Genomic DNA, 23,066 nt, shown 5'->3' with positions numbered 1-23,066 from the left:
AATCCTTTGTTCGGCGTGTTGTTCGACAGGATAACACGATAAGTGCAGCGAAATTAGCAGGACTTTTGCAAAACCAGTTCCAAATTAAAATTACACCCCAAAGTGTTCGGAATTATTTGCGTAGATTCGGTATACAGAGCCGGACTCCCGCTTCTAAGCCATTTATCAATAATGCAATAGAAAAAAACGGTTAAACTTTGCAAAAAGATATCTAAACAAGGATTTTCGTTATTGGAAACGAGTAATTTTTTCATACGAGTGCAAAATTAATCTAAAGTTGTCGGACGGACGGGTTCGTATATGGCGAGAAAAAATACGAGGCTATATCCAAAAAACATGCTTCCTACATTTAAGCATGGAGGTGGTTCGTTGATGATTTGGGGATGTTTTGCAGCTTCTGGTGTTGGAAACTTGCATTTTATTGATGGAATAATGAACGCGAAGCAGTATGTGCAAATTCTTAAAACTAATTTACATCAGAGTGCACAAAATTTAGGAATTCGTAGGAAGTATATATTTCAACAGGACAATGATCCGAAGCATACGGCACTTCACACGCGGCTTTGGCTACTCTACAATTGTCGAAAGTGTTTAAACACGCCTCCACAGAGTCCTGACGTTAACCCAATAGAAAATTTATGGTCTATTTTCAAGAAGAATCTAAAAAATTACAGTATTAGGAATAAAGAAGACCTGAAAACTGCCTTGCAGACCGAATGGCAAAATATTTCACCGAACTTAACCCAAAAATTAGTTCAATCAATGCCAAATAGGCTTAGAGCAATAATAAAACAAAAAGGATTTCCCACGAAGTACTAAAACTATATTTGTAGCACATTTTTTGAAGTCTGTAGGTGTACGAATACGAAGTTTGTTTTGAGTTTTATATGAATTACTGTTTTTATTATTAAGTTTAAAATATATTTTATACTTGTTATTATGTACATGAATTAACCTCTTCATTTGCTATAATAATATACAATTTATTTATCTCTTAATGTTATATTTGACTTAAAAATAACAAATAATAGGTGAAAAAATGGGTGTACGAATACGAATTTTGCATACTGTATATATGTTTTTCGGAAGGCGAATGAACTAACTAGGTTGTGTAAAAGCTATACAGAACATTTTTGCTGGTTTCTTGCATTTCGTATTCTCAAAAATTGATAAAAATGTGAGCGGCTCTGAAAATTTGATCACCCTCTATACATACAGGAATCCTGGAGTAGGATAACAATATAGACACATGTAAGATATCGAAAATCACGGGAATGTCGATAACTCGAATTTACAACGTCATCTAATAGCTAAGGGGGTTGAATTCATTCCCTATATTCACTGCTGGATATTGTATGAAACCCTTGCTTTATATAATATTTTTTGGAACAAATAGCTTCGAGGCCATCTCACAACGCTACTTTTTCCTCAAGATCATTTATAACCAGCCAGTTGCAAAAAATGTCCTCATATGTAACCGTAATAGAAAGCAAATTAAATTCCAGAGTGAATTAGCAACAAGGCAGGAAACCGGAAGTTCGGCGCTTCAGGCATGAAAGGTTTTGTTTGTTTCCTCTGTGAGAATATTTATATGTAGTCCGTTATGTATATGCATTTAGCATGTTAGACTACTCACTTTAGTGTGATATTGATATTTAGTTGCAGTAAATTTACACGGTAAAGTCAACTTTGAGCTACTGAAACTTTGTTATGTGCTTCGTATTATATTTTATACTACTACCAACTTTTATAACTTGGGATAAACTTAAGGGGAGTTTTTACTCAACTTCTCCAAAAATATGGTAATATACTATTAGTAACTTAATTTGTGCAGATATCGATGTGGAGAGTATTTTGAGGCCTGGACACCATATAGAGGCCACTTCATGATTTTTTTTCAGAGTTTTCAGTTGGATGGTTTCTGAGAATGGATCCGTTAAAAAAATCATCATTTTCCACCCTTCCCACTCCCCACCTTTCTAACAAATCTCAAAACTAAGACCGGATTCGAAAAGTACTAATCGAGACCTTTCATTTGATACCCGACTATATATGGTGAAAAAAAATTTGATAACCCCTTTTACCCCTTTTACCTCAACGTAGAAGGATATCCCTCACTGCATGTCTGGGTGTTCACAGTTCCCACTTTCTCACCAAACTTCGTGTCAATTGGTATAGTCGTTTCTGAAGAAAGTGCGTGTGATAGACCGACAGACATAAATTGAAGCCATTTTAATAAAGTGTTTTTTTGCAAACAAACCCTTAAAAATGAGTGAGAAAAATGAATGGGGAATCAATTCAATTCTTTTTAATCATTAAAGTTCAACAAACATTTAACAACTTCTCTCCATGCAACAGGAGTAACGTATAAAATGTGGAAATGCCCTAGTGTTCGTTCATTGGTGTAAACATAATTTCCCGAAATATTTCTTATCACTTAATAACTACCAGAAGCATTAATTAGCACTTACCTTCGATAATCGCGGTCTTGATAATTTGTTGTCGTGCTTTCCATTAACAATGAGAAATAGTAAATTGTCCGATCACTTTATCTGAAATTGAAAAAAACGAAATGAGTAAATTCATTTAAACTAAGTGTAAAAGAAACCGAAAACAAACAATTTTACTATACGCGGTTGGACAATATGCAAATTATCTTGTCTCTTTGTTGTTTTTCGTCGGGCTGATAGAGAAATTCATTTAATTATACGCAACATTTCTCCTTTCCTACTACCTTATTATTTTCATCACCAAATTTCCATTTCCCTGAACCCATCCCTATTTTACATTAAACAATAATTAACGACTTTTGAATACTCATTTTAAATTATCATTTCAACTTTGTTTCCAAATCTCTACCCAAAATCCACCAAGCTTAAAATCTCCCGCAACGCTGGTAACCAGACCACAAATATGTATTATATTGGTTATTACCGGCAAGCTTTGTTAGAATATGTCTAGATTAATTGACACTGAAATGCAAATAACTAAAAAAAAGTCAAAAAAGAAAATTAAAACGTTCCTACGGCACCGTCGTTCATATAAGTTCACTTTATATGATGATGACGTCATACATGTCTTGGGTGCCATAAATTTACCTAAAATGCGAAACTTGGACCTCCTACAGCTTTGTTAACAATAGTCGGATTGCCTTCAAACTTATGTCCTATATTATCGTCTATGTTGACATCAAATTTTGTACTCCTGGGGTGAACTTAAAAGGGGCTTTCCGGTAAGTTTCCAAAACATGGTAATATACTATTATTAACTTTATTTGTGCAGATATCGGAATGGGATGTATTTTGAAGCCTAGATTTCATATAGTTGCATCACTGTGATTTTTTTTGCAGATTTTTCGGTTGGGTAGGTTCTGAGATCGAGACCTGTTTCACGTTTTGGAACACACAGTTTGTGCCCTATCTCCCCCATGTTGCACCCAGTATTCGAAAAAAGATCAGTTTCGAAAAGTAATGAATAATGAGCCCTTCCATTTGATACCCCACATGTCCTGTAAAAAGAATGTACATCTTCTTTTCGCATCTATGGGGAGCCCCCTTTAAAATCCAACACAAAATGGCGCACTCGCTGCATCTAAAAGGACACACGGAACACATGTTCTCACCAAATTTCGTAACAATCAGTTCAGCCGTTTCTGAGTAAATCAGGTGTGACAGACAGACATTGCACCGATTTTAATAAGGTTTTGTGTTTACGAATGTCGATTATTCTCGTTATTATGACGTCAGCATCTTATTTGCGCGGCTTAGGATGCAGTTAACTCGCACAAAACGGATAAGTTTGAACTGCTATAACTTTGACACTAATAACCGGATTTGAAACTTGACATGCGTATGCACGATACTGTCCTCTATGGAGCAAAATTTAGTACTCTTAGGATGAACTTAAGGGTCAATTTCTAAAAGTTTGTAATATACTATTAGTAAGTTTTTTGGACAGATATCAGAGTGGGACATTTTTCGAGGCTTAGATTTCACAGAAGAACTGAGGAGAAGTAGATTTTCCATAAATGCGACTTTAATATTTCACGCGAATGTCAATTATTCCCGTTAATTACTTGCATGACTTTAGAAGCAGTAAATTCGCGCGAAGTTTGAACTACTATAACTTTGGCGTTAATAGATTTCTGTGAAATTGTCCTCTATGCTGTTGCAAAATTTAGTATTCCTAGGATAAACTTAAGGGTTTTTTTTGAGCAGATATCGAAATGGCACATATTTTGAGGCCTAGATTTCATATAAGCGCATCACCTTGCTTTTTTTCGGATTTTTCGGTTGGGTAGTTTCCGAAAATGAATCCTGTCTCATTGTAAGTTTGCACATTTTGACTCGTTACTCGCGCACTTTACAGTTCACGTCAAAACTAATATCAGTTTCATTTAATACCCCACATGACTATATCAGGTAAACAATTCTTTTAAATCTCCCCTTTGTATGTATGAGTAGCCCCCTTTAAACTCAACCTCAACCTATGTCACTCCCTGTATGCGTGGGATTTCATAGTTCTCATCTGTTCACCAAATTTCATTCAGATCGGTTTAGTCGTTTCAAAGAAAATTGCGTGTGACAGACAGACAGACAATTAATCGATTTTAAGGTTTTTAAAAGGTTTTGTTTTACACAAAACCCTAACAATAACCATTGCCCACCTTTCCTTTTGTTGTAATTGACATTGCAATGCTATTTATGTTTCTATAATAGCTCACAATTGAATTTTTGTACAGCTTGATCCGGCAAGCAATAAAGAAATAATAGCTAAATCCGCCATGTTCTTTACACAATACGCTGGTCCCAAGCCCAGGTAAACGCGGAGGGTTTGAAGTAAACGGCTGTCTCATAATTTTTTATAGTGGGAACAGTAAAATCCAAATTGACTATATCCTCATAAGACGTCGACATTTTATCACTGTCACTGAGTTTAAAACCGTTTCCTATGAGACCATCGCACCTCAACATCAGCCGTTCATTGCTGTCTGGCAAGTGAAGCCACCGATAAAGCAGGGTGAGAAACGCACTGGCCCGCCGCGAATTAAATGCTGGCATTTCGTGAAAAAAAAAACAGAAAAAATGATTTACGGGATTACCTACTGTTACGAATGTCAAAGAATCGTAGAACCAAGTTAAAACCACGAACCACAAAGCGATCTATGCAAGGCTCGGGGTTACCAAGCCAGGCAAGCGGTTCATCAACCGAGATACTTCCCATTGGTGGTCCATGAAAAGAAACGCCTCTTTACATTGCATTCCCGGATCTAAAGATGGCGTTTGATCGTACCAGACAAATTCATCGAGTATGCTCTGCGACAACACATTTTACCAGAATAATTCATGCGTTGGGTTAAATTGCTCTATTATGATCCTACAAGTAAAGTTCCAAGGGTGGAGAGTGAATCAAAACCGCTTCATGACTTTAATGGTGTTTATTAAGGAAGCGCCCTCTCACCACTTCTCTTTGTTCTTGTTATAGACACTCACACGGAACATCTAACGTGCAGTGCCCTATACACTGCTCAATGCAGATCATAGTAAAGCTGATCTCGAGCAACTAATCCAAAAGTGGAATGATCGCCTCATGCAACACTGTCTTAGATTGAATCTGAATAAAACAGTATTTTTATACACTGATCTCAATGAAACAGACACTACCACTGTCAGCTGCAGTAACCTACCCCGAAAAGAACTTTTTAAACATCTCGCAACAATACTATCAGCCAATTGCCCAACTTGGATGAAGTGTCGTTCCACAACGGGTGTGATCGACGTATCAACGAACGTTTCAAACCAAAATTTACCGTAGTGTCGTCTGCCGTATTACCCTCTATGGCTCAGAATGTTGGCCGACAATGGAAATGAAGATGTCGCGCTGGACCATTGGTGTAATACTCCATGATCATATTCGAAACGAAGAAATCAGCGATCGATATGGGGTTGTACCGAACGTGAAAAAATTGCGAGAAGGCCTCTCAATTGTATAATTATGCACTTTGGGCTAACGAAAATTCACTTGGCAAAATTGTTTTGAATATAAAATTCGATGGGAAACGTCCAAAAGCCGGCCGAAACAACGGTGGCTTGATACGCTACATGATGATATGAAAGCCTCACGATTCAATCCAGATCGTGCTTTTGACAAAGCAAAGTGGTGCTGGTGGTAAAGAAGAACAAGACACTGTTGGGAAACTGCCAATTGTACGCCGAGTGTCGCCAAGGACGCCTGGGATTTTTGTTATTACGCACGAGAGTCGAACTTTTCGATCGCCGGTTCATTTCAGGTGATTAAGTTCCAAAAATCCAAGTTGTGATTTGAACACAATCGGACCAAAACAGTAGGATTTTTATGCCAGCCATGAAATCACTTCGGACTTAGGTGATTTGAAATGAACAACGAATGTGGGGTGAAGTAGCTTGTGTTGTGTGAATTTCGGAAGAAGTTGTCCTTCTTGAACAGTTTGGGTATTGCTCGATTCCTGAGTAATTTTTACTCGCACTAAAGTGGATCAGTTTTTCTAGCGGTGGACCTTTCTTATTTACGTTCGTTATTTTTGCATTCCGACGATTTATTTTTATTTTTTCCGAATTGTTACAATCTAGGTGAATACCGATACTAGCATTAAGTGTCTAATATTTAGGTTCGGATGGTTCTACCTACTTAAAAGATAAAGGGACTCTAGTGGTGGTGACCGGTGAGACCGTAACATCGAGCACGTATGCAGATTGTTGTACTTCCGCATGGTTTGAACGAGACTGTCTGGGAATCTCAGGACATCAAGAAAAGCGGTGAAGGATTTAAGTACAATAACTGTACCTGATAAACATTATGGAAACTACAACCACTTCCTCGAGACGCCTAATTTCTTTGATCTTCCGAGCCATTGACTCATAGTTCACCTTTTCTTCACGTCTTTTCGTGCAATGTTGCTACAAGAAGGGCTACCTCATAATAATATAGTATATACGCGGAGCGGCCCATCTTGTCAACGTACTGTTAGTTGACCAGGCGGGTCGCTCCAGCTAATTGTGCAGTATGTGGCCATCAGTTACTCAGTATCACAGTATCTTACCGGTCCCAATACAGAGCTATCAAGTACTCCCGGCGGCCATATTCCCGTGATCAGCCCATGCTTGTATACAAGATTCGGTGACTCACTTTAGATACAGTACTATGCCTTTTCGTGCATTGCACTGGTGTCATTTCAGTGCAGCCAAAAATAAGATGGTCCAACGTCTCTAACGCCGAACCATAAATTCTGCACTGGTCGTTCTCCACCCGCTCTCTTATCATGGATTTTTTATAAGCTCGTGTAGCGACCAAGTCATCCTGAATGGCACATAAAAATCCCTCCGTCTCAGCAAAGAACTCCCATCTGTTCGACAAATAACTGCCACAGATAATTCACGTGCTTACCGTGCATTGCTTTTGACTTCCATTCATCGATCCGCTCCTGATCTGACTTCACCACACTCAGAGGATTGAAAGATCGATCCTTCAAGTTAAGTGAAGTCAGCCCACAAACCTTGCCTTGCCTTGCAAACAGCCGCATGCAAAGGACTCACAGTGATGAATTGACTCACAGTCAATTTGGCGGTGATGTGTCGCCACGTCAACATATCCCTACCTCCGGTGTCACGAGGCAGAATCATCCGCTAAACAGGAGAGTTTGAATGATGCATTCGAAATTTGGACATAGTAGTCCGTATCCGCTGCTGGACGTTTTCCAGATCGATTTTCGTCCACAGCAATATTCCGAATTCATAATTCGCTGGCTTGGAAAATACATTCAATGCGCTTTTTTTATTCTTCCCCAAAAGATGCGATTTCAGCACCACCTTTACACGTTGCAGGAATTCAGACAGCACAGCATCCTTCAGATCACCAATTCGAGCATGGGGGTTCCTTGCAAAATTTCGAAGTGTGTCTCGGTCATAGCTTGGATGTGGAAGTCACCACTGTCCAGCATGCGGCTCACGACGACCTTTGCGAATGACTTGGATTCGACACTTTTCTAATCCATCTATTCCATCCGATATCACGACTAAACATGGCTACGGTTTTTCTTTATTCGTTTCATTGTTGTATTACTTTATGTATAAATTATGTTTGATTCTTATTCGAATAAAGGGCACATGAATCCCTCTAAGTTAATTTTTCTTCAAGGGTTGCTTTCGACCCTTTCTCCGTACTACTCGTAAATCGTACAATCAAATAAGAACTAATCGAGCCATTTCATATTCTGCGAAAAAAATACACCTCTGTTCCGTATGTATGAACTCGTTGCATGTCAAGGGACGCACAGAAGACATATTCTGGCCAAATTTCGAATCGATTTTAATAAGGTTCTGTTGCACCCAAAACCTTAAAAAGGAACATCACTCAATTGGCGGTAGATACCGAGACAAGGACGAGGAGGGTTCCTAAAGGTCAGGCTTCATTGCCCCCGGGTCAAGAGGAGATATGGGATGAGGAAATCATCCGTTGTAGATCTTCCCATTTCATCTCGGCATTCGGGACACAAGTTTTATTGCTCGACGCACGCAAGTCGGGAACTCCCTGAAATAATTTAATTGAATTTCCTTTCAACCGCAGTGATCTACTATCTGAAAATTATGTAACTGCTAGAGGATTAAGTAGAGCAGTTGCTAGGTAGAAGTGCCAGTCTACTCACAGTCTACAAATTATGATGAATCATCCACCTGGTAATACCATAATACCAACTTTTCGGCATTAACCGGAAAACCGCCCTTAAGTTTACCCTAGGAGAACCAAGCAGCAGTGTAGAGAATAACGCATCATGGTGAAAAATATCGTGGGAATCCGGCTATTAGGGTCAAAGTTATAACATTTAAAAATTATCCATTTCGCGCAAGTTTACTACGTAATTCATAGAAATAAGATGTTAACGTCATAATTAACGAGAATAATTGACATAGGAACAAAATTCTAAAGTTTCATATGATGAAGAAGCTATTTTTCCCCAGTCCTTTTAAGGTTTTGTGTAAAATGTAGCCATGTGGGGTATCAAATGAAAGGTCTCAATTAGTAATTTTTGAAACTGGTTCAATATTTGATGTTGGGTGAAACATAGGGGGGTGAGGGCTCAAAATATGACCCCCAAAAAGTGTAACAGGTCTCGTGCTCACAACCTGTCCAACCGAAAAATCTGAAAAAAATCACAGTGGTGCATCTCTACGAAATCTAGGCCTCAAAATATATTCGGTTCCGATATCTGCACAAATAAAGTTAATAATAGTATATTTCCACATTTTAGAAATTTACCCGGCACCCCCCTTCTGTTCAGCCCAGAAGTACAGCATGCGTGTAGTGAAGATCATAATGCACGGTTTGGTCAAGTTTGAAGAAAATCCAACTATTATTAACAAAGTTATAGGGGGTGAAACTTTACAATTTTTTGTGAATTTCGTACCCTCTACAACCAGCATGACATCATCATCACCTATCATTTCGTCAATACCACAACGAAATGAGTTCTTATGAATTGGGTCCCAGAGAATTATTTTGTTTTAGTTTTTTAGTTATTTGTCAACCAGATGTGTGTGTAACTTTGCGGGTAGTGCCTAATTGAAATAGATATAAGAAGTAAATCGGAAATATGGGTACGATCAATTTATATAAGGGCATATATGTGTACCGCCTTCGGGAATAGGCAGTTTGTTTGTTTAGGGTGAGCGTAATATCTATGCCTGTAATATGTATGTATGTCTTGTACTTTGGAAAAATATAAAGGATTTTCTTGGATTTGTAGCTATATACGGATAGAAAAATGTGCGTTGAAATTTCTTGCATAAAATGAACATAAAACCTTTATACCCGAAGCGCGAGCTTCCGATATTCCGACTTGTTTGTTCCTGTTTTAAGTGAATTTCTGTGCATTTGTTGATTATATTGAACTCTCAGTGTGAATCGTATGAAGTTGACTATTATCGATACAGTATTTTCCATAAATTAATTGTGTAAATGTTTCTTGTACAATTGAATGTTTAACCATGCATTGCGAATGTCGTGTAGTCAAAGTTTCTCACTTAGGGAAACACAAAACTCTCGATGATGATACGGCGGAGACAGGTGTTAACAAATGCTTCGAGCTTTCAAATTGAGTTGCGATCACTTCCTTCGTGCTGCACCCATATAACAGCATAGAGAGAACGGAGTTTCCTCCTGTGCAGAACAAAGTAAAATTTTCCCGCGCAGTCAGATGCTGTTCTACCTTCCTCAATAATGCGATTGAAGACTTCACGGAGCCAAAGAGTTGGATCCCAGCTCTTCGCTGTCCGGAGCTCAGTTGCGTTGTCGTCAGATCCTGTTACTATCCCCAATTGCAAAGTTACAGTGGCTCAAAATTGTCTGTCTCGTATAAATTTACTGTAAGTTAAAACATAATATCAATATCACACTGAAGCGAGTAGTCTGACACGCTAAATGCATACGAACTACGAGCTGCGTAAAAATGGAACACTTTTGCACTCAAATATTCTAACATAAAAAATACACAAAACCTTTCATAACCGAAACGTAGTGCTTACGGTTTTTGACTTGTTTTATGTTAAATAGTTAAAAAAAATTATTAGAAAATTAGGTATTTTTGATGTTCCGCATATCGTATTCTTATTGAATTCAAATTTCACCTTAATCGGTTAAGTAGTTTTTGTGGGTGCTTCCCTGCCACTTTGAAAATGTAGTTTCGGCTAAAAGGCGTTTAAAGTTTTGACAATATACGAAATTACCAATTCAAGTTTTTTCTCGTATACTGTGTAAATTTCTTATTTTCTAATAATTTCTAATAGTGTCTAATAACACAATCGAAGTAGCTGCCGCCGGCTAATTTTCATTTCTATACCTACTATGGCGCGCTCCATTCTTTGTGCCATAAGTTTAGAAATATTTTGAATTTCAATCTGGGATTTGTATATTTCCAATATGTTACACTTTCGGAATATGTAAAGGAAATACCGTAATACGTAATAAAAATTGCAAAAACTCAAAAACGAATGTACGACAATTTCATGACGTAATGAAATTTAAAATTTTAATTCCGTTCCGAAAAGTTTACCACTTTTGGATCTGAGGCTTCCATACCGGTGATTTATCATATTTTTTAGACTTTTTTCGAAGAGGCTACTAACATTACTTCATTAGAGTTTTCTGGAGATAGTTCTGCAATATTTAAAGGGTATTTTTGAGTTTTCGAGGGAAAATAATAATATTAAGCCAGTGTGCGATGTCCACGATTACACTTACACATATAGTTGAAAAAAAAAGATTATTTTATAAGTAAATCTAAGTCGCAACAAACTCCTTTTATTTTTATAATTATCATAATATACAATAACCTTTGTTGAAAACAAAACCTTCTTCAAATCGGTTTACTGTCTGCCTATTGTCCGTCGGTCTGTCTGTCATACCCATTTTTTCAGAAACAGTTACTTCTATTCATACGAAATTTGATGGAAAGTTGGAAACTGTAACCTATAATCTGAAAATAAAATCATAATGGTCTGTGCACATGGTACCTAGGTCTTAAAATAATCCCCCGACAGCTGCTCAAATAAAGTTAATAATAGTACATTATTAGATTTTAAAAATTTCCTTTGAACCTCAACTGAAATTCATTCCAGATCTGTAAAATTTAGCGGTAAGATAAGGTTAACAGGAAGTATCACACTGGAAACTTTGGTGAAAATCCTACTATTATTAACAAAGTTATGCTAGGTCAAATTTATTCCTTTCAGGACAAACTACTACTCCCTACGAGATAAAATATCAGTACCACGTCGAATTGAATATCGGATATATTCAACGTATATTCACCACGATCTAAATATCAATGAAATCACGGTGCAACTAAATATAATTATATAAAAAAAATCAACAAAACTTTTTATACTTGTAACGTCGAACTTCCGATTTACCAACGTGTGGTATCGAATGTGAAGGCTCAATTAGTACTTTTCAAAACTATTCTATCCATTGCGGTAGTCCTGTTCTCAGAACTATGATGCATCTACATGAAATCTAGGAGGTATGCTATCGCCACTTCTGTGGAGTATGTTAATTGGCTCATAACTATAGGAACTGCAAAATCTGTCAATACACACTCAAGCTTATGCGGATGACGTGGTTGTGTTAGCTGTTGATCGGGATCTTGGAACGGTGTGTAGAAATATACAATGTGCTGTTGATTTGATTGACACCCTGCTATCATTTACAAACAGGAGGAAACTACATGGTCTCCGATTAAGTGACATTCTAGATAAAAAGCTTCTTTGGAACAAACTTGCAGAGGTAAAGCCTGTGGGTAGTGCAGACGGATCTTTGCCTCGACATGAGGTTCATGTGGTATTGTGGATATACGTTGCTATCATTAGGCTGATGTTCGGGTATATATCTGTAGTGTGGTGCGTTAAGGTGGGGCAAACAATTTTCACCGTAAATTAGCCGCACTATAAAGAACTTTGTGTCTGGGTATTACCAATGCCGTGAATATAACATTCAGCGCAGCTCTAGATGCATTAAGCAATTTTCAGCCCTTGGATATATTTATTGAAAACACTGCAATGAAACCAATTCATTCATTCATTCATTGACGCCTATGAGAAAAGAACGGGAGTGAGAGGCATTAACGGAAAAGTTAGTTGGAGAACTAAACCCTGTTCTTATATTTTCCGATTCTCGAGTCCCTTTGCCGTTTGGTAAAATATATGAAGAATCCCGAAACATAGAGGAAGCTAGGAAGTCCCAAAGAGGTGCATGGTGGGGTATATGGGATTCTTCTCTGTTGATGGCCGAATCACAGAAAAGGGTTCTGGAGACGGAGCCTACCTCTCCGGAAGTAGGCTTTCCCTCTGGGACAATATGCAACGGTTTTTCAGGCTGAAGTGTATGCGATCCTAGGGGCGGTAAGTAGGGTAATGGAGGAGCGATTGAAGGGCAGACGCATTGCGATTTGCACTGAGAGCGCAGAGTAGTAATTTGATCACCTCCAAAATTGTTCAGGAATATATAAACCAATTGAACTTTATTTCTAGATTCAGTACGTTGGAACTACTCTGGGTATCTGATCACTGTGGTGTAAAGATGAATTAAATCTCAAATGCCTTAGCAAAACAGGTTTCAGTTTCTTCCATGCCGGAACCGGAGCCAGCAACTGGGGTATCAATAGCATTGGCTAATGCTGCTAGCAAAAACTTGCAACAATACCAGAGTCTGAATACTGCTAAACATACCGAACAAACTTACTGCAAAGTTTATCCTGTCGCAAAGCAGGAAGACTTTTAGGAGTCAGAATGCACGACTGGCCATAATGCAGTAGCTGGAAATATGTCCAGAAAGCAATTGTACAAGACGATACCTGTCTATTCTGTAATATGAAAGCGAAATCCACGGAGCATTTTCTATGTTAATGCCCCGCTTATGGATCTTTGGTGCTGAGGTACTCCAGTTGCAGCGGGAAACATCACATACTAAGAGGTTAGATATTGTCTTCTATTTGTAGTTAAGTCTAAAATTGATAGACCAGTTGCTTATTATTATGTATATATATATTTTATTATGTATATATATATTTTATTACGTATATATATAGGTAAAAAAGCCCACGGACCCTCTTCCCGCCCAAGCGAATCGAGGGGCGACCAACCTAAGGATGGGCTGAAGGCAACATCCAAAGTCCGGCATCACAGCGATGATGCGTTTTAACGCAAAGTATGTGCGACCATCCGAAAATGTATTACTACATTCCGATTGTCGCAAACACTTCTGCCAATGACGCGGTGGTTCTACACTACAGAGACATGGATCTTATATCGAAGACAGTGCGGATGAAGACTGAAATCCATTAGGTCAGATTGTTACCGGACAGGACTCTTTTTACTATAGCACAGCTTGCAAGGATAACCGCTTTTTGCATCTCCATGTATAGTCCAGCCCTAAGATCGAGCGTTTTCAGTGCTTTATGTAAGTTCTGCGGGACTAATCCCGTCGTTGAAATTACTACTGGGACTACTTCGATCTTTTGTAATCTTCCAGTCTGCTTCATATCGTCTGCCAAGGGGCCGTAGTTCCGGATTTTTTCGTGCTGTTTTTCAACAGTGTTCCGGTCCAACGGTACGGCTACGTCGATTATAAAGCACGCTCGTTCTTCCTTCAGAAGCAGAACTAGATCGGGTCTGTTATGATTAACACTGTGGTCGGTGGCAATAGTCTGATCCCACCGTAATTTGACCCGAACATTCTCTGCGGAGTATACTTATAGTAAGGATGGTAGGTTGCCACAAGTTATACTTCAACGCAAGGTTTTGATGGAGAATCTTGCAGACGGAGTTATGACGATTGGTGTACTCGGTACTGCTCAACATCCTGCACGCAGATGTTATGTGCTGGATGGTCTCCTCTTCACAGTTGCATAACCTACAGCTGGAGTTGGTGATTAAGGAGTCGTGAAGAATGTACCGTTTATAATTTTTTGTTGGGAGTGAAGCATCTTGAATTGAAGTTAGGAATGCTTCGGTCTCATAGAACAGTACACCATTAGTCAACCATTTGTTGGAGGCTTCGATGTCAATGCCTGACAACAACAAATTTTCGATATGACCTCCGTGAATGGGTTTCTCTTTCCACATGTAGATCTTCTGTTGGACTGAAGTAACATTCGACATGGGATCCCATTCTCTGCTTCTCAAGTTCAAAGTTATCTCCTTTCCACATGTCGATCTCTGCTTCTCAAGTTCAAAGGAGATCATTTATTATCTGCCATGACGGTAGCCTTATGTATTTGGGTAGAGGATTGTTTCTCATAGAAAAACTCACGAAGGGAATGCACTTGATTGTAGTGCAACGTTTTTAAATCAAGTACCCCCTTCCTCCCTGATGATGTGGGATAGTGATCCTCAATTTTTCGGCAGTTCTATTGTGTATGTTGTTTTTTGCAAGAACTACCCTTACCCGTCTATTGAGAGATTCTAAATCCGTATTACTCCACTGTATCACAACGAAAGTGTATAGAAGGATGGGAATGGCGAAGGCGTTGATTGCCATGACTTTATTTTTCCCGTACAGCTCAGTTTTAAGGACAAGATCCAGACGCCGTTCAAATTCCCCCAGCAACTTAGATTTGATTATTGCCACAGCAGATGTTGTTGCTTGCAATATGCCGAGGTATTTGTAGACGTCGTCCGAATCCATACCCTCAATTCGGATGTTATTTTGGCTGTATCCTTCGTTGTCGGTGTGTTTTCCCCGAACAATTGTTTTTATGCGACATTTTTCCAAACCCAACTGCATGCCGATATCCCTGCTGAACTGGATGGTGATGTCAAGCTCGCTCCTTGCTTGGTTTTCGTCTTTGGCATACAATTTGATGTCGTCAATGTACATTAAATGGCTTAATGTACATTTCGACAATATGCCATGCTTGACTTGGAACCCGTATTTGCTTTCATGCAAAAGACGGGATAGTGGATTCAAAGCCAAACAATACCACAGTGGGCTTAGAGAGTCGCCTTGGAAAATGCCACGCCTGATTGGTATCTCTCCTGATGTTTGTGAGGATGCCGATAGCTTCGTGCTCCAATTCTTCATTACTTTTCTCAGAAGAAGAACGACATTCGGATTGATTTTATACAAGCGTAGTAGTACAAGCGTGTAGTAACCATGAATGTGATATGGAGTCAAAGGTTGATTTATAATCGATGTAGGCTGTCGAGATATTTCGTTTCTGATGGAGAGCCTGCTTTACAGCTACCGTATCGATTATAAGCTGTTCTTTGCAGCCTCGGGAGCCTTTTGCGCATCCTTTTTGCTCCTCAGCTATCAATTTATGAGCACCAACATGTTTTGAGATGTTCGCGCACAGAACTGAAGTGAAGACTTTGTAGATGGTAGAAAGACAATTTGAAGTTCAAGAGGCACCCTGTTCCTTAGGGATGAGGAAAGTTATCCCCTTGGTGAAAAATGGTGGAACTAAATCAGGATCGGCAATCATCTGATTAAATTGATTTGCCAATATCCTGTGAGTGCTATTGAACCGCTTCAGCCAGAAGTTGTGAATCTTGTCAACTCCTGGCGTCTTCCAGTTACCTGCCTAATCAAGGGCTGCTTCAACGTCGACTTCGGTTACGCATGAGGTGTGAGAGCCACGCTGCTTCTAAATTGCAACGGCTGGATTCGCTCCAAACACTTCTCCAGAAACCTTCTGCCTGATCCAGATCGAGGTTACTTTCCCTATCTGAGTTGGTGAGATTTTTGTAGAATCCCCGTTGGTTCTGGAAGAACAAGGTGTTGTCTGTACTTCGCTGAAAGCTTTTTTGATACCTACGGATGCGATTGGAGCATACCGCAAGTTTCTACTTCAGCACCTCGAGGATTTCTTCGATTGGCATATCATTGGACAGATGGTAGTTTCCAATGATGTTCGCAAAGCATCTGTGCACTCTTGGTGATGGATTTCCAAGGAGTGCTTGCATCACACGACGAATAACCGTGGCAGCTGCAACGTAGATCAGGCCGTGAACCTCTGTAGCAGTAATCCCGCTACCCAAGCAATCAGCCAAAATTCTGTGAACGGCAGCAATGATGCTAGTAGTTGCCGAAGTAAACTTCAGTTTTGGGATCTTTGGCCTAGCGTCTGGGAGAATCTCAGCACACTCTGTGAATGCGACCTGGAATGCGATCTAAACCTCATTACAAATTGGGTCGACATCGCCAGTTACTAAGCTTTTCCTGACTACTGGATTCATGGAGTTCCTTACAGGTGGAGTACTTGTGTTACTCCTTTGACTAGTCCGGTATTTTGATGACTCCAGCCCGAGCTCAAGTGAAACCTCTTGGAAGATTTGTTGCCTAGTTGGTAAGGCAACTCGGTTGTTATTCACTATCACCCGGTACTGGTTGACGACGTTCTGTTCCGGAACATGACTTAGTTCCGGGAAGCGGGTTATGAACGCATCCTGGAGTCGATGTCTGTACCCTGATGGATTCCGTTCCAAATCTGTGACACGGTAATAGGCGCGGACGATAAATTCGTTGAGTTGATTCGTCCAAACCATACGACGCCTAGGTCTCCCGTCCCTGGTGGTTGACGGCATAACCGCCAAAACATCCAAGGGCGAAGAGCCGCTCTGATGCTGTTGAGCGACTCTTAACCGTGTTGGGTACTGTCTTCATGTCCCTGGGGTCGCATTAAAAGAATTTGATATATTTTCCCCCAATTTTGTGCCCACGAGTGTTGGGGAGGCAGTCAACCCTGCAACAGAGCCTCAATGTTTCGAAGATGCTGAAGCAGAAACTTGCGGTATGCTCCAATCGCATCCGTAGGTATCAAAAAAGTTTTTTGCGAAGGACAGACAACACCTTGTTCTTCCAGAACCAACGGGGATTCTACTAAAATCTCACCAACTCGGATAGGGAAAGTAACCTCGATCTGGATCAGGTAGAAGACTTCTGGAGAAGTGTTTAGAGCGAACCCAGCCGTTGCAATTTAGAAGCAGCGTGGCTCCCACACCTTATGCGTTCATGCGGGGCCCTTCCCGAAATGACCATGCCTGACGTAACTGAAGTCGACGTTGAAGCAGCCCTTGACAAGGCAGGTAACTGGAAGGCGCGGAAGGCGCTAGGAGTTGACAGGATTCACAACTTCTGGCTGAAGCGGTTCAAGAGCACTCACAGGATATTGGCAAATCAATTTAATCAGATGATTGCCGATCCTGATTTAGTTCCACCATTTTTCACCAAGGAGATAACTCTCCTCATCCCCAAGGAACAGTGTGTCTCTTGCCCTTCAAAATGTCGACCAATTACTTGTCTTCCTACCATCTACAAAGTCTTCGCTTCAGTTCTGTGCGCGAACATCTCAAAACATCTTGATGTTCAAAAATTGATAACTGAGGAGCAAAAAGGATGCGCAAAAGGCTCCCGAGGCTGCAAAGAACAGCTTATAATCGATACGGTAGCTGTAAAGCAGGCTCTCCATCAGAAACGAAATATCTCGACAGCCTACATCGATTATAAATCAGCCTTTGACTCCATATCACATTCGTGGTTACTACAAGTGTTACGCTTGTATAAAATCAACTCGAATGTCGTTCTTCTACTGAGAACAGTAATGAAGAATTGGAGCACGAAACTATCGGTATCCTCACAAACATCAGGAGAGATACCAATCAGGCGTGGCATTCTCCAAGGCGACTCTCTAAGCCCACTGTGGTATTGTTTGGCTTTGAATCCACTATCCCATCTTTTGCATGAAAGCAAATACGGGTTCCAAGTCAAGCATGGCATATTGTCGAAATGTACATTAAGCCATTTAATGTACATTGACGACATCAAATTGTATGCCAAAGACGAGAACCAAGCAAGGAGCGAGCTTGACATCACCATCCAGTTCAGCAGGGATATCGGCATGCAGTTGGGTTTGGAAAAATGTCGCATAAAAACAACTGTTCGGGGAAAATACACCGACAACGAAGGATCCAGCCAAAATAACATCCGAATTGAGGGTATGGATTCGGACGACGTGTACAAATACCTCGACATACTGCAAGCAACAACACCTGCTGTGGCAATAATCAAATCTAAGTTGCTGGAATTTGGACGGCGTCTGGATCTTGTCCTTAAAACTGAGCTGTACGGGAAAAATAAAATCATGGCAATCAACACCTTCGCCATTCCCGTCCTTCTATAACTTTCGTTGTGATACAGTGGAGTAATACGGATTTAGAATCTGTCAATAGACGGGTAAGGGTAGTTCTTGCAAACAACAACATGCACAATAGAACTGCCGAAAAATTGAGGATCACTATCCCACATCATCTGGGAGGAAGGGGGGTACTTGATTTAAAAACGTTGCACTACAATCAAGTGCATTCTCTTCGAGAGTTTTTTTTTGAGCCAAATACATCAGGCTACCGTCATGGCAGATAATAAATGATCTCCTTTGAACTTGAGAAGCAGAGATCGACATGTGGAAAGAGAAACTCATTCACGGAGGTCATATCAAAAATTTGTTGTTGTCAGGCATTGACATCGAAGCCTCCAACAAATGGTTGACTAATGGTGTACCGTTCTATGAAACCGAAGCATTCCTAACTTCAATTCAGGATGCTTCACTCCCAACAAAAAATTATAAACGGTACATTCTTCACGATTCCTTAATCACCAACTCCAGTTGTAGGTTATGCAACTGTGAAGAGGAGACCATCCAGCACATAACATCTGCGTGCAGGATGTTGAGCAGTACCGAGTACACCAATCGTCATAACTCCGTCTGCAAGATTCTCCATCAAAACCTTGCGTTGAAGTATAACTTGTGGCAACCTACCATCCTTACTATAAATATACTCCGCAGAGAATGTTCGGGTCAAATTACGGTGGGATCAGACTATTGCCACCGACCACAGTGTTAATCATAACAGACCCGATCTAGTTCTGCTTCTGAAGGAAGAACGAGCGTGCTTTATAATCGACGTAGCCGTACCGTTGGACCGGAACACTGTTGAAAAACAGCACGAAAAAATCCGGAACTACGGCCCCTTGGCAGACGATATGAAGCAGACTGGAAGATTACAAAAGATCGAAGTAGTCCCAGTAGTAATTTCAAGGACGGGATTAGTCCCGCAGAACTTACATAAAGCGCTGAAAACGCTCGATCTTAGGGCTGGACTATACATGGAGATGCAGAAAGCGCTTATCCTTGCAACCTGTGCTATAGTCCGAAGAGTCCTGTCCGGTAACAATCTGACCTAATGGGTTTCAGTCTTGATCCACCCTGTCTTCGATTTAAAATCCATGTCTCTGTAGTGTAGAACCATTGGCTGAAGTGTTTGCGACAATCGGGATGTAGCAATACATTTTCTCATGGTCGCACACACTTTGCGTTAAAACGCATGATCGCTGTGATGCGGGCCTTTGGATGTTGCCTTCAGCCCATCCTTAGATTCGCCGCCCCTCGGTCCGGTTGGGCGGGAAGAGGGTCCGTGGATTTTTTTAGCTATATATATGGTATATATTTCGGGAAATATATATATACATAATAAAATAAAATTGTAGTTTGGAGTAAGCTACTCGTCTATCAATTTTAACATCACATACACTAACGGGAATCCTGCAATACATCACCGGACCTGGGATGTTTCGTTAGGCGTGGGAGTCAAGTACAATGAACCACTACGATCTAAGTATTCTGAGGCTATGCTTCTTCCCCACCACAATCATTCACAATGCATTTCGTGAATACCATCTTCTGAATTTAGAAAATAAGCAAAATAATCCAGCGACGCCAACGATAAATAACTTGTCTTTAAGCACACCCACACCGCACCGACGTGTGGCACTACTTTACTAGGCTTTAGACTATTCAACTGTAGCTACAACCAGCATGAAATTATCCTTTTGACACCAAGATACGGCCACTTCAAGGCATAGCTTGACAAAAGCGGACATAACAGTTCCTATAGCGGTTCTATCTCACATCGCTCCGTTTCGAATGTAACTACTTTTGTCATTTGCAGAAATATTGAGTTATCAAGAAAATATATATTGGTAAAAACTGTGGAGCAGCCAGACGTAGAATCCATTTGATTTCCTGCCAAATCTCTGGTTTCGGCGACTTTAGAATATAAAAGGATTGCAGAAACTCTTATAGCAATGACTCCAATGTAGTGAAATCATGGTAAGGTGATGTAGAAACTGTTGGAAAGTAATTTATTTTCCAAGAAGTATTCAGGAAACACTGTTTACGTAGCAATCGATATACGTATGAGCACAATCCCAACGTGTGAGGATATACTCAGAAATGGTACTATAACGTGGATTTAGAAATTAGCGTAGACAAAGTCACCACACGCGACTAATTCACATTTCAGCCTTATAGACATATTACTTCCAAGGCAAAATCGATCATATCCCGTATGAAGGACCACTTACCGTTATTTCTTGTTGAATTTAATAAAATCCGATTATCCCGACAGTGTCTGCCTTTCGAAACTGTATTGCAACCGCAGATCCCCCCCGAGTGCTCCTATCAGCACCTTAAGAGGTGTAACCTAGAGGGCCCGTGAACAGCTTCAACTCACAATACCATGTCTTTCTACCGATCACGTTCTAATGTCGACGAAATTTTCGTACACTTCACCATTAATGCAGTTTATTCTATACGGGCGACCTCACGAACAATTAAATGTAAATAACAAAGTCGGATTTTGCCAATGACAGACAATACACGAAATGGATGGCAGACGTAACAACTGCACAAACTAAAAATATCCATCCTGCCAACACTCCGAACTTAATAGTTGTCAGTTGGCAATACTACCAACCAAGCAGCAATGTCTGGCTAATGTCATTAGAAAATAAAAAGACCAACAGGGGGATTTGGTTGCCATCGGGAGAGCTGTATGAGGGAAACCTTTCAGCTGTCCTATATAATTTATAGTAGATTTTCTTATTCACTGAATTGCTGTAAATATAACCTTTTCCGATTTTATCTCCTTTGAAGAATTGCACGTAATTCTTAGGTATATGTTTAACTACAAGATCGCTAGCATGTTACGTTGCCGCCGTTTTAAGGGTCATCAATTATGGCACTTCTATTGAATTGCTTTGTCATAAAAATTGAAGACAATAGTAAATAGAACTGTCGACCTTTCGTTGCAATCATGGGACCGCTTTTTTACCATTTTTAGGTCTCACTGGGAGTTATAGAGTTACATAGTTCTGAGTTCTCTGTGCTTTGTATGAAACTCCGGCCCCCACAAGACGTCCCAAAAAGCTAGTAACGTTAACGGCCAACTCCTTTCGCGAAAAAATGAGGTAATTTATTTCTTTAAGGATAACAATGCATAACAAATTCTAATTACGTCTTGCCCTCTAAGGGGGTAAAAGTAAGTAACCTTCTCTACGTTTTAAATCACTGAAAAAGACAAGTCAAGGGAAGTTGTAAGGTATTTTTAACATAGACAATCTCGGAATCAGGGTCAAGGTAGGTCGAGCTTTGCGAAGAAAAAAAAATAAAATTCGGAAAATAGTGCCCGGAAGACCAAATCTGTCCGTCAGCAATTATACAGCTTGAAAGCAATGCATACGGTGTGTCGAAAAAGCCTTCGTCTGCTTACCTTTTCCATGATTAACTTAAGATTTTCATAACCAAATAAAAAAGAAAATGTTCAGTCCATGTCCTTAATTTTTCTCTATTATCAATTCTTTAGAAATAAAATGAAAAATAAGTACTACTCCATTGTTAAAAACAAGTCGGGAAACCGGAAGCTGGGCACTTCAGGTATGAAAAGTTTTGTTCGCTTCTTCTGTGAGTATATTTGAGTGCAGAACGATCCCATTTGTACATAGCCCATTATGAATATGTATTTAGCATGTCAGACTACTCACGTTAGTGTGATATTGATATTTAGTTGCAGTAAATTTACACGGTGAAGGTAACTTTGAGTTATTGTACCCTTGTGAGTAATAATATGATTTTGATCAAACTTGGGGATAATATGCTCCATATTATATTTTATACTACTACCAACTTTTATAATAATAATAACCGTTGGCTCAACAATCCATTTGGACCTTGAAGCGTGTTAGAGCACTTCATTCAAGACCGTAACAGTACACTACAGTACACTGTAGGAGGCAATGTGGTCAGCATTGCGCTCGCCCGAGATTATTACCCTGATTTGACTCAGGTACTCATTCACAGCTGAGTCGATTAGTATCCAATGTCAAATCACGATATAACTCTGGGATAAACTTAATTTCCCCAGACGTATGGTAATATATTATTATTAACGTAATTTGACCAGATATCGATATGGAGAGTATTTTGAGGCCTTAACACCATATAGAGGCTGCTTTGTGAATTTTTCAGATCTTTCGGTTGGGTAGTTTTTGAGAATGGGTCCAATGAACACTTTCCACCCTTCACACTCCACGCCTTTTTAACAAATTCCAAACTAAGCCCGGCTTCGAAAAGTATTAATCGAGACCTTTCATTTGATAACCCAAAATGACTAATCCGGTGAAAAAAAAATTTACATCCTCCT

The 23,066-nt window shown here is 39.8% G+C and overlaps 1 protein-coding gene across 2 annotated transcripts in view; it reads right to left on the bottom strand.

Annotated features, from left to right (window-relative positions):
* Nucleotides 1-21,285, bottom strand: part of LOC119650746 (protein roadkill) — a 189,967-nt gene extending 168,682 nt beyond the window's left edge. For both annotated transcript variants that reach the window (XM_038053823.1, XM_038053826.1), the window contains exons 1-2: nt 20,950-21,285; nt 2,472-2,552 (exon numbers count right to left, since the gene is read on the bottom strand). In XM_038053823.1, coding sequence (XP_037909751.1) covers nt 2,472-2,515 — 44 coding nt within the window. In that variant the 5' untranslated portion in view covers nt 2,516-2,552; nt 20,950-21,285. The remainder of the gene's footprint in view (nt 1-2,471; nt 2,553-20,949) is intronic.
* Nucleotides 21,286-23,066: the final 1,781 nt, after the last annotated feature.

The sequence above is a fragment of the Hermetia illucens genome, chromosome 3 (genome assembly GCF_905115235.1).
Source record: "Hermetia illucens chromosome 3, iHerIll2.2.curated.20191125, whole genome shotgun sequence".
Taxonomy (NCBI): Eukaryota; Metazoa; Arthropoda; class Insecta; order Diptera; family Stratiomyidae; genus Hermetia; species Hermetia illucens.
The sequence above is the reverse complement of the archived record's forward strand: the minus strand, read 5'-3'. Positions and strand labels throughout refer to the sequence as shown.